The 16,011-nt window shown below is 45.1% G+C and overlaps 1 protein-coding gene across 1 annotated transcript in view; it reads left to right on the top strand.

The window, feature by feature from the left end:
- Positions 1-16,011, top strand: part of LOC124594647 (probable cytochrome P450 49a1) — a 142,498-nt gene that overhangs the window by 89,298 nt on the left and 37,189 nt on the right. The window contains exon 8 of the mRNA XM_047133020.1: positions 13,495-13,664. Within this exon, the coding sequence (XP_046988976.1) occupies positions 13,495-13,664 (170 nt within the window). The remainder of the gene's footprint in view (positions 1-13,494; positions 13,665-16,011) is intronic.

The raw sequence follows: 16,011 nt of genomic DNA, 5'->3' as shown, positions 1-16,011 counted from the left end.
AGATGAAAACCCGGCGAGAATCACTGTTCAGACTACACTTGGACTCGTCCATGGGAACCACTGTTCCAATGACCATGTACTGTGTTCTTGACACCAGGCTTTACAGGCTCTCCTGTGACCGGGGGTCAGTGGATTGCACCTTGCAGGTCTCCGCGAGAATAAACCATGTCTGTTCAGTCGTCTGTCGAATGTGTGTCCGGAGACAACTGTTCCAGTGGCTGCAGTAAGGTCCTGACCAAGGCTACCTGCAGTACTCCATGGCCATCTGCGGGCACTGATGATGAGATATCGGTCTTTTTGTGGTTATTGCACACTGTGGACGTCCCGTACTGTAGCGCCTGAATACGTTTCCTGCCTGCTGGAATCGTTGCCATGATCTTGAGATCACACTTTGTGCCACATGTAGCCCCCGTGCTACGACCTGCTGTGTTTGACCAGCCTCCAGTCGCCCTAGTATTCTAACCCTCATAACGTCATCAATATGTGTTCCGTGAGCCATTTCCAAAACACAATCACCATTATCACATCTGAAAACGTCTGCACATTTACTCGCTGCACCATACTCTGACATGCACCAACACACCTCTGCGTATGTGGGTTGGGTTGGGTTGTTTTGGGGAAGGAGACCAAACAGCGAAGTCATCGGTCTCATCGGATTAGGGAAGGACGGGGAAGGAAGTCGGCCGTGCCCTTTGAAAGGAATCATCCCGGCATTTCCCTGGAGCGATTTAGGGAAATCACGGAAAACCTAAATCAGGATGGCCGGACGCGGGATTGAACCGTCGTCCTCCCGAATGCGAGTCCAGTGTTTAACCACTGCACCACCTCGCTCGGTCTCTGCGTATGTGGACTGCTGCCAGCGCCACTGTGCGACTACCGCAAGTCAAATGCACCGCATAGTCATACCCCGAGGTGATTTAAACCTGAAAACCACCCACCAGAGTGTTGTTTCATCATATATCAGCATTATCCTTAATTTATGAGCATGAGAGTATTTAGTTCGACGAAACCCGTGCGGTTGGAGACGACGTGTGCTAAATGGACCAGCGTGATGCGCCAGTCAATCGCTATACAAGCCGACATGTGGAATTCTGTTATGTAGCTACACTTTTATTTGTTTCGCGCGATACTGTTCTTGTAGACATCAACACTAATTTAATGCTTGTTCCTTTATACTGATTAGCCAGAACATTATTACCACCTACCTAGTAACCCGGTATGTCCACCTTTGGCACCGATAACAGCGGAGACCATGGTGGCATGGAAGCAGTGAGGCCTTGATATATCGCTGGAGGGAGTTGGCAGCGCATCTGCACATGCAAGTCAATTAATTCTCGTAAATTCCGGGGAGGGGGGCGATGTGCTCTGACGCCACGTTCAATCACATCCCAAACGTTTTCCATCGGATTCAGATATGGCGAGTTGGGGGGGGGGGGGGGGGGGGGGGAGCGCAGCATACCAATTGGAACTGGCCACTGTGTTCTAGGAACCACTCCATCAGACTCCGGGCCTTGCGACATGGCGCATTATCTTGCTGAAATGTGACACTGCCATCAGGGAACATGATCGTCATGAAGGGGTGTACGTGGTCTGCAACCAGTGTACGATACTCTTTGGCCGTCATGGTGCCTTGCACGAGCTCCACTGGATCCATGGATGCTCACGTGAGTGTTTCCCAGAGTATAGTGTCGCCTCCACCAGCGTGTCTCCGGCCCACAGTGCAGGCATAATGGAGCTGTTCCCCGAGAAGAAGACGGATTCGCGCCCTCTCATCGGCATAATGAGGAATGTATCCGTATTCATCAGACCATCCAGCTCTCTGCTAGTGCGCCAGTGTCCAGTGCCGATGGTCACGTGACCATTTCAGTCGTAGTTGCCAATGTCGTGGTGTTAACACTGGCACATGCATGGGCCGTCGGCTGCGGAGGCCCGTCGTTAGGAATGTTCGGTGCACTGTGTGTTCAGAGACACTTGTGCTCTGCTCAGCATTAAAATCTGATGTTAGTTCCGCACAGTTTGCTGCTTGTTCTGTTTTACCAGTCTGCCCAGTCTACAACCACCGACATCTGCAACGGGATGTGGCCGCCCGACCCCATGACGTGTCGACATGGTTTCACCTTGGTTTCGCCACGTGTTGAAGACACTCACCACTGCACTCCTCGACCACCCGAAAAGTCGTGCAGTATCTGAGAAGCTCATGCCGAGCCTCTGGACCATCACAATCTGTCCTCGGTCAGAGTCAGATAGATCGCTCACGTTCCCCATTCCACGCATGGACAACGTGTCCACTGACACTACATACACCATGCGAGTGTCTAACAGCCATTCCTTGCCAGGTGACGCTGTTATCGCCTGGACAGATTTATGTCGATGGTAGGTCGGTGGTTATAATGTTCTGGCTGATCACTATATACACACAGGCTGTCTCACCCCTCATATATTTCCGAAATGAAACAGAACGTGAAAAATGCCATTGACCAGGGATGCACCTATGTCAGGGGCTCACACTGTGGGCGGGGATGCACAATCCCTGCAAGTAAATAAACATCACTTTCAGTACAAAGTTCCGTTTGTTTAATGGCACATGTATCGTTTTTTTCCACAGAAATAAGAGCTAGAGGTACTATTAGTGATGGCAGATTTGGATTCACTACTCTGAACATTATACCTTTTGGAACCTTAAATAATGGAAACGGTGCCACAGTTTCTGCAGTAATGCTGTAATGCCGTAATGCGGGTTGCCTGCACTGTCTTGAAGCATGCTGTTGGGAAACATGCAGGCAACGACAAAGGCTGTGGCGCGGTTGCCGTCCCTTAATGTCTACGTATTTCAGGAGGTATGAGATTTAGAACAGTGGAAACAAGCCTGCCAACACTAATGGCACCCCTACTTTTCATTTCCGCAGAAAAACTGTACACATGCCATTTAAAATAAAACATAACTTTGTGCTGAAGATGACGTTGTTTACATTCGAAGAATTGTGTATTCCTGTCCATTGTGTAAGCCCCTGACATAGGTGCATCCGTGGCCAGTTGTATTTTTCACATTTCCTTTCGTTTCGGAAATATATGAGGTGGCAGAGTTAGTTGTGACACACATAGTTTTTAATGCACCATTTCAGTCAATACTTCGGAACAAAAATATATACATTTACAATACTTTAACAAAAATTATAGTCTTCCGATACGATTTCTTCAGCAGGACTGTAATTATTCAACGCCTAAAATTAGATATTCTCAACAAAAAATTTAATTACAAAAATAAATGCTCCACTTGAACATGCTTGTCGGTTTTTTCCGATATATTTTGGGAAATGAGCTCTTACGCTTGGAGTAGAAGAGATGTTTCACCTAATGAAGGGTTTCCATGCTTTTCGCAGTCCGGTAATTGGACATTTTTTTTAAATTACTTCCGCTATGTTTATTCGTTAATAAACACGTTTCCTATCTCTGAATGTGTATTGTTTTATAGATAACGTATGTATTGAACAGAGCCATGTCCGAAATATGCAAAATAAGTTCTCGGTATCCTTTGAAGATTTTTCTCGTGACTGGGAAACAGGCCAACATCTTACCTTAACGATCAATTTCACCCATTCCGTAATGTATTCGAGAATGCATTTCAGTTTCATTGTTTTTCTAAACCGTTTTCCTATGTGTTAAACCATCACCACAGTTTCGTGTTCCGTTCATATCACATACATGTCACTCTTTGTCGTTCCATCTCAAAGCCAGCTTCTCCACAAACATACTTCTTTCTTTAAAATTTGTTTTTGCATATTTTTTCTCACATTTTGCCTATTTCTGAGTACTATCTCGATAACACTACTGTTTTCCTGGTGTAATTTTAAAGAGAGATTGGGGAAGGAGTATCAGTTGTCAAGAAATCAAGCACATTCCTTATTCAGTATCGAGTTTGACAAGTTCATGACACCATTCTTTGATGAATTATTATTCTGATCAGTTTTTTCCTGGCCAGTATATATTCTGAACCTATAAACCGCTGCTTGCTCACATAGTTTATTAATTTTTAATTCAAATATCGCTGTTTTATATGGATTAAATCGTTTATAGGCTAAACGCCCTTCATATGCATTAAGGAGTTGTCTATAAAGACATTTTCGTCCTGTTTGTAAATTTCTTTTAATTTGTTTAATTTGATTTTTATAAGGCGTTTCATTATTGATTACATTAGATTAAATTCAGTTTTCGTTTCATAGACCCAAAAAATGAGAGATGATTCTCGTGGATATGGAACATAACAGAAAGTATGACATAAAAACATAAAACATTTGAAATAATACTTACTACCCTGATCATCTATCAGGAGATTGTCGAAATAGGTGAATACAGTGCGGTAAACTGGAACAGCTAATATTTACAGATTTAACACACTGTCAGAATGAAACATTGTTATGCACTATTAATGAACTATTAATAAATTTATCATACACTTATCTGAAACCAAGTTTTTAATGGTTGCTGGCAATTTATTGAAAATGTGTGTTCCTGAATGTTGGACCCCTCTCTGGACCAAGGTAAATGATTTTAGGTCTTTATGTAGATTGTCCCTATTCCTAGTATTGATACTATGTATTGAGCTATTGTTTGAAAATAGAGATGTATTACTTGCAAACATGTAAGGATCTCGAAATTTGTTTAAGTCTAAAAAAAACATTACTTTTTGAAATAATGGCGTTTCTACTAATGGCCTTTTAGACCAATTCATTTGTATATCTGGTTTTCTGGCTTGCGCCATCAAAATGCACAGTGCATGTAGGCCTTAATTTCGTCGAAAGTAACAGGCTGCCAAGTGTCACTCACTTTTCGTTTTCCCATTTGTTGTCTACTATCGTGCAAAGAGATTTGTTTCTGTAACAAGTATTTCCCAATATCTGTCATCAAACATAAGAGAATATATTTGTAATATTACTGGGTATTCACTTAAATGATTTGAAACAGGTGCTTTTAGGCAACAAGTCCCAGAATATTTCCAAATCGATGATGTGTTTTTCGCTTTCCACTAAATCAATGATACATTTGATTTAAGTATTGAATGCATTATCGTCGTCTATAATTTAACGCTTCGCATGTTTCCTGTTTTGTACAGCCACGTCGCTATCGCTGGATTCTTCATCACTACGTCCATGTAAACGCCCATCTCTGAACATTGTGTAAGGGTTTATTAAATTTTTCTTCAATGGCGAAAGTACAAAACCATTAGCATGCTTGCTCTGTAACGTAGATTTACCAAAATGTGACCAGTTCTCTTGGCGTAACGGTAAGAACTAAATCACAGTTGTAACTGACAAGTGTTTGGCCCATGAGTTTCTCTCGCTATGTGTACATTTGAAACGATTTCGTTCCCACGAGTTGGGGCTCGTTATGTTTACATTTGGTCTTCATTCGTTTCCACGAGTCTGACTTGAAATATTCATGCTTGGTTCAAAATTGTTATAACGAGTCAGACACCTCAAAGAATGGCTAGGGGTTAATACCGGCGCTTGCGGAAGTCGCACCCTCTCCCGCCATGACAAAGAAATTCCAGACACCTGAAGTCAAGGCACAGTAGCTAGATTACCAAAATAACGATAGTAATTAGAGTTGCGCTCTACCACAACTACGGTTTAACAGTTTTGGTATAATACACAAATGACTTAGTAAATGGTAGGGTTATCGGTAGACTTGGTAAGGAAAGGAACATGAATGACTGTGTAAGACAACTGAATAAATGTGGGGGCCGATGACTTCTCTTCGTTTGTTTGTTTGTCTGGTTATTTGTGTTGCACATAACTAGAACTGCACATCTTTCAGTGTTAGTCTAATGTATATAATCACAGAAGTTACGTCGTCAACTAATTTTTATTACTTATAAAATGCAGTTTATATTCTGAAAGGATATAAAATACACAATGGGCTAACACTGAATGAGGTGCGGTTCTAATTATGTGCAAAACAAATAACCATCAAGAGTTTCCTGTTATTATTGGTAAATACAGAAGTTGTTTATGAAAAACAGAAACATGTATTACGTAAGTTGGACTAAGTACTTAGGCTATGTTCGATACTTTTTGTTGAGTAAACTGCTTTTTCTAGCTCTATATAGAAAATCATATTGTCTTCTTTATTTTTACTACAACATCCCTCTGTTTCGCGGTATAAGTCGACAATTTTCGAATAAAACCTGAATTAAAAGTCAAAATTTCAGTTTTGCTATAAATATCGTTTATTACTAAGTAAAAGAGAGGAGGACAATGGGGGGTGCCAGGCCACTCTGCATTGTTGCCAAATATATTCAAGATGGCGGCGATGACGTCATCCAAGATGGCAGCAGGTAGACTTGGCAACAGCGCATCACGTCATCCAAGATGGAGGATTTTGGTGGGAAAATAGCCCAATTGTGCTACGTCCCCTAACCTAACCTCAAGAAAAAATGGCCAGAAGTTTGAATTTTGGCGGAAAAATAGCCCAATTGTGCTAGGTCCACTAACCCAAGCCTCCAGGAGAAAAAATGGCGGGAAATTTAAATTCCAACAGGATAATGCATGCAAAACTGTACTTGTCTTTTATTATTATTCATTATTATTGATTATCATTTATTAACATTCATTATCATTTATTATCATTAATTATCATTTATTATCATTTGTTATCATTTATTATCATTTACTATTATTTATTATTATTGACCTGCCTCCACTAGAAAATTACCTCCAAATTCAAATTCCAACCTGATAATGGCCGCAAAACCTCACCTTTGTTTATTATTATTCATTATTATTTATTATCATTCATTATCATTCATTATCATTTATTATCATTTATTATTATTTATGTTCATTTATTATCATTTATTATTATTTATTATTATTATTGGCATATCTCCACTAACATAGAAAATCGCGCCAAGTTCAATCATTTATTATTATTTATTCAATACGCCTGATTTTGGCGGCAAGAAAGCCATTTCCGTTACAACCATAACAAAAAATCGGTCACAAGTTCAAATTCCAACACGATAATCGGTCACACATACTAAATAGGTCACCTCATCGCACTAAGTTTGAATTTTCTGACAGTCACTTATTGTTTGACTCATAAGCTATCAAAATCTCGTCAAATAATAATAATAAACTGCACTTCCACTACTCTAAGTCAATTCCTGTGAATTCGTGGGAGATGGACTGAGGTATTTATTTCAAACAGTATGGTCATCACTAGTTCTCCAACATCACATCTTCGAGATCGCAGCAGCATCCACCGTGCTCGCTACGAGGTCTGGAGTCCAACTGTGTGTTAGTTCGTATCTCAGCCACCCGAGGACGTCGCCGTGACGTCATTTAAGATGGCGGCAAGAAAGCCAATTGGGTCATGTCCACCAAGTTTGAATTTTCGCGGTCGCTTATGCTTCCGCCGCTAAATTATGAAAATCGCGCCACTTGTACTAACCTAAGTCACCAGGTGGGGAAATGACTCTTTATTTCAGGCATTACGGTCGTGCAGGTGTGTTCCAACTGACTTCGAGATGGTCACACCACGAACTCCAGAGCCCAAATGGTTTAGTTCACGTCGTCGCCAGCAGAGGTCGGTCGGCGATAGCCCACGCGCGCCGCTGGTCCAGCCAGCAAGCCACCGCTGACGTCACAAGCGCCACTCGGCTGGCGTAAACATCGGCCGGTCGGTTCGCGATCCACCACGCGGCTTTGTGGAACAAGCAACGCCCCGCCACACGTTCGTCGCCAAAGTTGCTTGTTCGAGAGGGGAATCTGCCCTGACGTGACACCCGTCGATAGGCCAGTCGCAACCTGCTTTTCTGGACAGTCAAATCTGGCCACGTATTTCTAAATCAGCACCCGGACATACATTATTAAAATCTCATCACTTGTACTACGCTAAGTCACAAGGTGGGAAAATGACTCTTTTATTTTAGGCATTACGGTCATGCAGGTGTGTCCCAACTGACTTCTCCATGCTCACACAGCGAATTCCAGAGCGCAGCTGACGTACATGCGGCCGGCTGAGCCCGCTCCATCGGCAGCTCCCTGGCCGGCTGACGTCAAGCGACCAGCGGTGCCCGCACAGCCCAGCCCCCGGGCACCGCGCCACGTAGGCGGCGAGCGGCGCCTCAGGGTCCAGCCACAAACGGTCAGCCGCGCTCGCCTCAGAGTCCGGCTACGTAAACATCTTTCCATGCCCGCGAGCACTTAACACTGGACAGGATGGAACCTGTCGACCACGTGCTGGACAAAGGACACGTTCCACGCCAAATTTATTTTTTTGAACAGGTTCGAACCTGCCAATACCTACCTCACACAACCGCTCGAGATGTTTGGAAAGTTCTATCACGTGACACGCTAAAAGCTATATCGGTCCTAAAGTTCGCAAATTCCCAGCACCGACGGTCAGGAACCGACACGCTTGCTTTGTCCAAACCACCCTCACGCCACATACCGCACCACCGGCACGTGTGATGGAGCACAAAGGACGCCCTCATCCCCATAAACTTTGCAATTCAAGACCGATAGACACAGGAACCGACACGCTCGAACTGGAATGTTTTTTCTAACGAGTTGGAGACTTCCTTGACGTCACAACGAGCGATCTACCACGTGGCTCTGTCAGACAAAGAACGCTCTCACTAAGTTAACTGATCACATGATTCTCATTATTCAGCCCACATGCTTCGATTATCTAATTCAGGATCTTGGCGAAAACACACGTCCGTACACATGAGCCATCGCGCGCACCTAGCTTAGTACCTCCGCAAGTGAATGTAACGAAGTCCGCATGACTATTTAATTAATCTGATCAATTAATTAACCTCTCTGATGCGGAAAACTGCCACGTCCACCTAGACTTGGAATCAATTTTCGCCACTGCCACACCTACATGGACTTGAAATGAAATACCGACCACCACGTCCTTTTACCGACCCGTGTTCGTTCGCTAACATGTACTATTGCTTGCTTCCGTTTACTAACGTGCACTAACGTGTACTAACCTACATTAACTTATAACACATTCTGTCTATACAAATAAGCCAAGCTTCAATTCTGATTGTCAGTTCGTGTTTCGCTACCAAACACTAGAAAATTGTGGCAAACGAAGCCACTAACCTAAGTCACCTGTGATGACTCAAAATCGTCTGCTTTGCCTCTCTCACACACCACGAGCGCGAGACCGCCCACATCACATACTGGGCCTTTATACTCGCGTCGGATATACTCCTCTATAAATATTCTAGCTAAACTATGACCCTAATACTGTTGTTCAATCCACACGGTCTAGCATATGGCCAGAGCACACCCCCAGTACCTAAGCCGAGAACATTGCTCGCCCCATCTTTAGGTAACCGCTGAGAGACGGAGATATGCTGCAATCACATCCCTCGCGCTTTCGTAGTTACTCACCTCAGCAATTCGATCTAACAAACCCTCCAAGTAGAAAAAATAACAACCAACTCGAACTCTCTCATATTCTATATCGTCCCACAAATACTAAACACACATTTTATTTGCGCATCGAGTATACCTATCACTCTCATACAAAAAACACTCGCCCTGATATACCTGGTATCATGTTGCACAGTCGTCAGACACGCAAACAGCTCCTAATTTCAGTGCACAATATCAAACTGCTCCTAAATAATGCAGTACACATAACTGTAAACACCATCAGTACTCGTAATCTGTCCAAATAACGCATAGCAAAATAACTCAACAGATGCGCGCAATCAACCTGTCCCACACTAAGTCACACGTCTGACAGCTCTCAATTCGTTCAAAGGCCTCTGTTCGACCCCTCAAACATGACTTGATGACAGCCGCATTCACAGCTAACACCTGAGTAATTCATATCACCTACACGCCGAACATGACTATCCAAGCCAGGCCACGCGCGTCGTCTGTCACCGTCCTAACTCAGTGCGGTCCAACACACATGTTAAGGTAGCATTCCATTGCTTGCCGGCCTATATGTGACACACCTCCACCTTCATATCCGTTGTCAGAACAGCCGAGAGCCAGTTCACACACACACCGTCCACACACATCCCAGCGCTTCTCTCCCCTCACAATCTAAAACGATCATTTGAAAATTGGAGTGTATGGATCTGTAAGAGCGAACTTTGATGTCCACTAGACAACCGAATAGTGAAGTAATAGTATGTGTTGGGCGGCTTTGGTGATCAAGTCAGAATTTGAGAAGATGAATATATTTGGCAACAGTGCAGAGTGGCCTGGTACCCCCCTTGTTCCCCTACTGATAACATGCATAACAAAAATGTTCCCAATGTTACCTGGCCTCTTGTACAGTGACGGAACAAAAAAATCGCAACACCAAGAAGGAGTTGTGCGCGTAACCGAAAGTTGGTAGGCATGTTTCTACATCTGATAGATGATGTCTGTTCCAATTTCGCGCCAGTCGCATGAGAGTGGCGCTAGTAGCGCCACTATGAGGATGTAAATCAGGTTTACTTTTGACCCGGGCCCCGGACGACCAAGTGGCACTACCGAGAGGGAAGACCATCGTGTTTGGCATTTGGCTCTGTCACATCGTACTGTATCTACAGCAGCAATCTGAGCAACAGTTGCCACGATAGTGACACAACGAACTGTTACAAATCGGTTACTTCAAAGACAACTCCAAGCCAGATGTCCTGCAGCGAGTATTCCATCGATCCCAAACCACCGACATTTGCAACTTCACTGGCGTCAAGCGAGAGCTCATAGGAGGGCAGGGTGAAAATACAATAGACACCTGAAGTCAAGGCACACTAACTAGCTTACCAAAATATCGATAGTAATTAGAGTTGCGCTCTTCCATAACTACGGTTCAGTTGTTTTGGCACACTACACAAATGAAAGCCGGTTCTGCCTCCGTGCCAGTGACAGCTCCGTGTTCGTTAGAAGAAGGCCAATTGAGGACCTGCAACTAATCTGCCTGTGTGCCAGACACACTGGACCTACACCTGGAGTTATTGTGCGATTTTATATGACAGCAGGAGCAGTCTCATGGTTGTCCCTAGCACCCTGACTACAAAACTGTACGTGAATCTGGTGTTCGACCTGTTGAGTTAGCATTGATGAACACCTTTCCAGGAGGTGTTTTGCGACAAGATAACGCTCGCCCACATACCACTGTTGTAACCCAACATGCTCTCCAAAGTGCTGACATGGTGCCTTGGCCTGCTCGATCACCAGATCTGTCTCCAATCGAGATCACAGATCTGTCTCCAGTCGACCACATGTGGGACATCACCAGACAACTCCAGCGTCATCCACAAACAGCAGTAACCCTCCGTGTACTGGCCCACCAAGCGCAACAGGAATGAAACTGCATCCCACAAACTGACATCCGGCACCTGTACAGCACAATAAATGCATGTTTGCATGCTTGCATTTAACATTCCGGTGGTTAACTCGTTATTAGTGTACCAGCATTCCACATTTGGAATGACTTATCTTGCGCTGACATTAACCTGTGATTTTGCAATGTTAATCACTTAAATATGTTACCCAGACAAATGACTTCCCGCATTTTCATTATTCTGCGTTAATTATTTCTTGGTGCTGTAATTTTTTTTCGTCAGTTTATATCCTCACTCAGTTTGTTGACGGTTCACTGCTTTCAGTTTGTAGAGGATGTAGTAATACACTGATTACATATGTAAAGAAATCTATCGTTATGAGGTAACAACCGATTGGTATACAACACATACAACATGCAGCTTTCACATGTACGACCGTAACTGACCCAAAGAACTAGGAACACTACCGTAGTTTACGCTTACTTACGGTACTCTACAGCGGCAAACTGTAATATTTCAGTTTATGGTCATACACTATTGGCCATTAAAATTGCTACACTAAGAAGAAATGCAGATGATAAACGGGTATTCATTGGACAAATATATTATACTAGACCTAACATGTGATTACATTTTCACGCAATTTGGGTGCATGGATCCTGAGAAATCAGTACGCAGAACAACCACCTCTTGCCGTAATAACGGCCTTGATACGCCTGGGCACTGAGTGAAACAGAGCTCGGATGGCGTGTACAGGTACAGCTGCCCATGCAGCTTCAACACGATACCACAGTTCATCAAGAGTAGTGACTGGCGTACTGTGACGAGACAGTTGCTCGGCCACCATTGACCAGACGTTATCAATTGGTGAGAGATCTGGAGAATGTGTTGGCCAGGGCAGCAGTCGAACATTCTCTGTATCCAGAAAGGCGCGTACAGGACCTGCAACGTGCGGTCGTGCAATATTCTGCTGAAATGTAGGGTTTCGCAGGGATCGAATGAGGGGTAGAGCCACGGCTCGTAACACATCTGAAATGTAACGTCCACTGTTCAAAGTGCCGTCAATGCGAACAATAGGTGACCGAGACGTGTTACCAATGGCACCCCATACCATCACGCCGGGTGACACGCCAGTATGGCGATGACGAATACACGCTTCCAATGTGCGTTCACCGCGATGTCGCCAAACACGGATGCGACCATCATGATGCTGTTAACAGAACCTGGATTCATCCGAAAAAATGACATTTTGCCATTCGTGCACCCAGGTTCGTCGTTGAGTACACCATCTCAGGCGCTCCTGTCTGTTATGCAGCGTCAAGGGTAACTGCAGCCACGGTCTCCGAGCTGATAGTCCGTGCTGCTGCAGAGGTCGTGGAACTGTTCGTGCAGATGGTTGTTGTCTTGCAAACGTCCCCATCTGTTGACTCAGGGATCGAGACGTGTCTGCACGATCCGTTGCAGCCATGCGGATAAGATGACTGTCATCTCGACTGCTAGTGATACGAGGCCGTTGGGATCCAGCACGGCGTTCCGTATTACCCTCTTGAACTCACCGATTCCCTATTCTGCTAACAGTCTTTGGATCTCAACCAACGCGAGCAGCAATGTCGCGATACGATAAACCGCAATCGCGATAGGCTACAATCCGACCTTTATCAAAGTCGGAAACGTGATGGTACGCATTTCTCCTCCTTACACGAGGCATCACAACAACGTTTCACCAGGCAACGCCGATGAACTGCTGTTTGTGTATGAGAAATCGGTTGGAAACTTTCCTCACGTCAGCACGTTGTAGGTGTCGCCACCGGCGCCAACCTTGTGTGAATGTTCTGGAACGCTAATCATTTGCATATCACAGCATCTTCTTCCTGTCGGTTAAATTTCGCGTCTGTAGCACGTCATCTTCGTGGTGTAGCAATTTTAATGGCCAGTAGTGTATATCACAAAAATTAAACTATCAGAAAGTAAATATTGTCAGTTCATCACAGTTCTACTATTATACCGAAAAAATTAACTTCGCTTAGTCGCTACAAGAACTGTCTGCACTTGTAAGAAATCGCCACTTGACGGAAGTAAGTGAGGAGACGACTTCACCTCTTGAAATGTCACGTGATGTTCATTTAGTGACGTGAGAGCTCGTCTTTCTTCTTTCTCAATGTTGTCCTCGTGGGCTGCGTGTGCAGACGTCCGTGGCGGCGGCGTCGACGCTGTACCAGCTGTCCCGCAACCCGGAGAAGCAGGCGGCGCTGCTGCAGGAGCTGCGGCGCGCGCTGCCCACGCCGCGCTCACCACTCTCCGCCGCACACCTCGAGGGGCTGCCCTACCTCAAGGCCTGCATCAAGGAGACGCTCAGGTAATCGCCTCTCCCCGCCTCCCCCACCTAGTGTAGCTCCCTGCCCTGAACTGTTGCAGTATTCCGAAATCAAATTATCATATGGCATTATTGGCCTGGAAAGCCACCTCGAGCTGTCTGGTCACCTGGTGCAAGTCTTTTTATCTGAACTGTGATGAATCTGAGATGAAATGATTAGGACGACATAAACACCCATTCTCCAAGCGAAGAAAATCTTACAGCCGTCTGTGAATCGTAGCTGGGAGTCCGCTATCCGGAGGCAGCGATGGTAACCGGAAGACCGCGAGCACTGGACACCTGTATTCTATTGAGCTACGATGGTGCTTTCAGGGATAAAGTTAGGTTCTTGACGACCAGGTCAATAGAAAAGCAGCACTGTTGAAGGCGTGGAAGGCAGAGGCAATGATGCAGCCAGCTCGGCATTCGTCTCAGTGATTTTGAGAAACGACGGAAAATGTGCATCAGGACGGCCGGATGGTAAATTTGAACGCCGTTCCACACGAAAATGAGTCCAGCACCTCACGCAGTGTTTCTTCCCACTCCGTGTGTCTGGTTACAAGATGCAAGTGCTACGCACCAGCAGTGCATTCTGGGACCAAATTATGTACATTCTCGTGCGTATTCACCGATGAGAAACAGTTTTTGTTGATGCTGCTGTCGTGGTCTCCTACACTGGTTTGATGCGGCTCACCACCCTAGTCTGTGCTGTGCAAAAAAAAAAAAAAAAAAAAAAAAAAAAATGTTCAAATAGCTCTGAGCACTATGGGACTTAATTTCTGAGGTCATCAGTCCCCTAGACGTAGAATTACTTCAACCTAACTAATCTAAGGACATCACACACATCCATGCCCGAGGCAGGATTCGAACCTGCGACCGTAGCGGTGGGGCGATTCCAGACTGTAGCGCCTATAACCGCTCGGCCACCCCGGCCGGCTGTGCTGAGCAAGCTTCTTCATTTCTCATTAACTACTGTAACCTACATCCACTTGAACTTGTTACTGAAGTCAAGCCTTGGTAGCTGTACAATTTTTACCCTTCGCCCCCAACCGCTCCAACAAAAAAATTACAGAGTTAACCACTTCTTGGTATCCCCAGTTGTGTCCTGTCAACCGACCGCTTCTTTCAGTCAAGTTGTGCCATAATCTTCTCTTATCCCCAATTCGATGCAGTACCTCCACATCATTTATTGGATCTACTAATGCTGATCTTCAGCATTCTACTTTACCATCACATTTACTGTCCGCGATTCTCTTTCAGACAAGGCTACACTCCAGACAAACAATGTCATAAAAAAACTTCCGAATACTTAAACTTACACATACCAAAAAAGTTTTGCATCGCTCCTGTTCCCAGAACTCCTCAAGATAGACGTTGACTGTCGATATTGTATCACAGACACAATCCCTTTGACTGTTCAGAGATGTCACTAAACCCGCCCCAAAGATGTAAACAGCCATGCACGACCAGAGCCTGTTAGACGGAGGGGGTCCTACAGAAGATCCGTTCCAGTCATTTCACCAGGAAGAAGGTACATTGCGGTTGTTGCCTGTAGTTAAACCATGCCTAAACGGTCAATACCGCGATTCGATCGCGTCCGAATTTTTACTTTGTGCCAGGAAGGGCTCTCAACCAGGGAAGCGTCTAGGCGTATCGGAGTGAACCAAAGTGATGTTGTTCGGACATGGAGGAGATACAGAGAGACAGGAACTGTCGATGACATGCTCAGATGGTCCAAGGGCTACTACTGCAGCGCATGACCGCTACCTATGGATTACGGCTCGGAGGAACCCTGAGAGAAACGCCACCGCGTTGAATAATGCTTTTCGTGCAGCCACAGGACTCAAACTGTGCGCAATAGGCTGCATGATGCGCAGCTTCACTCCCAACATCCATGGTGAGGTCCACCTTTGCAACCCTGACACCATGCAGCGTTGTACGGATGGGTCCAACAACATGCCGAATGGACTGCTCAGGATTGGCGTCACGTTCTCTTCGCCGACGAGTGTTGCATATGCCTTCGACCAGACAATCGTCAGAGACGTGTTTGGAGGCAACCTGGTCAGGCTGAACGCCTTATACGCACTGTCCAGCGAGTGCAGCAAGTAGAGATTCCCTGTTGTTTTGGGGTGGCATTATGTGGAGCCGACGTACACCGCTGGTGGTCATAAAAGGCGCTGTAAGTGAATGCCATCCTCCGACTGATACTGCAACCATATAGGCAGCATATTGCCGAGGCATTCGTCTTCATGGACGACAATTCGCGACGTCATCGTTCGCATCCTGTGAATGACTTCCTTCAGGATAACGACATCGCTCAACTAGAGTGGCCAGCATGTTCTCCAGACAT

The sequence above is a fragment of the Schistocerca americana genome, chromosome 1, assembly GCF_021461395.2.
Source record: "Schistocerca americana isolate TAMUIC-IGC-003095 chromosome 1, iqSchAmer2.1, whole genome shotgun sequence".
NCBI classification, from domain to species: Eukaryota; Metazoa; Arthropoda; class Insecta; order Orthoptera; family Acrididae; genus Schistocerca; species Schistocerca americana.
This window is presented reverse-complemented; position numbering and strand designations above follow the sequence as displayed.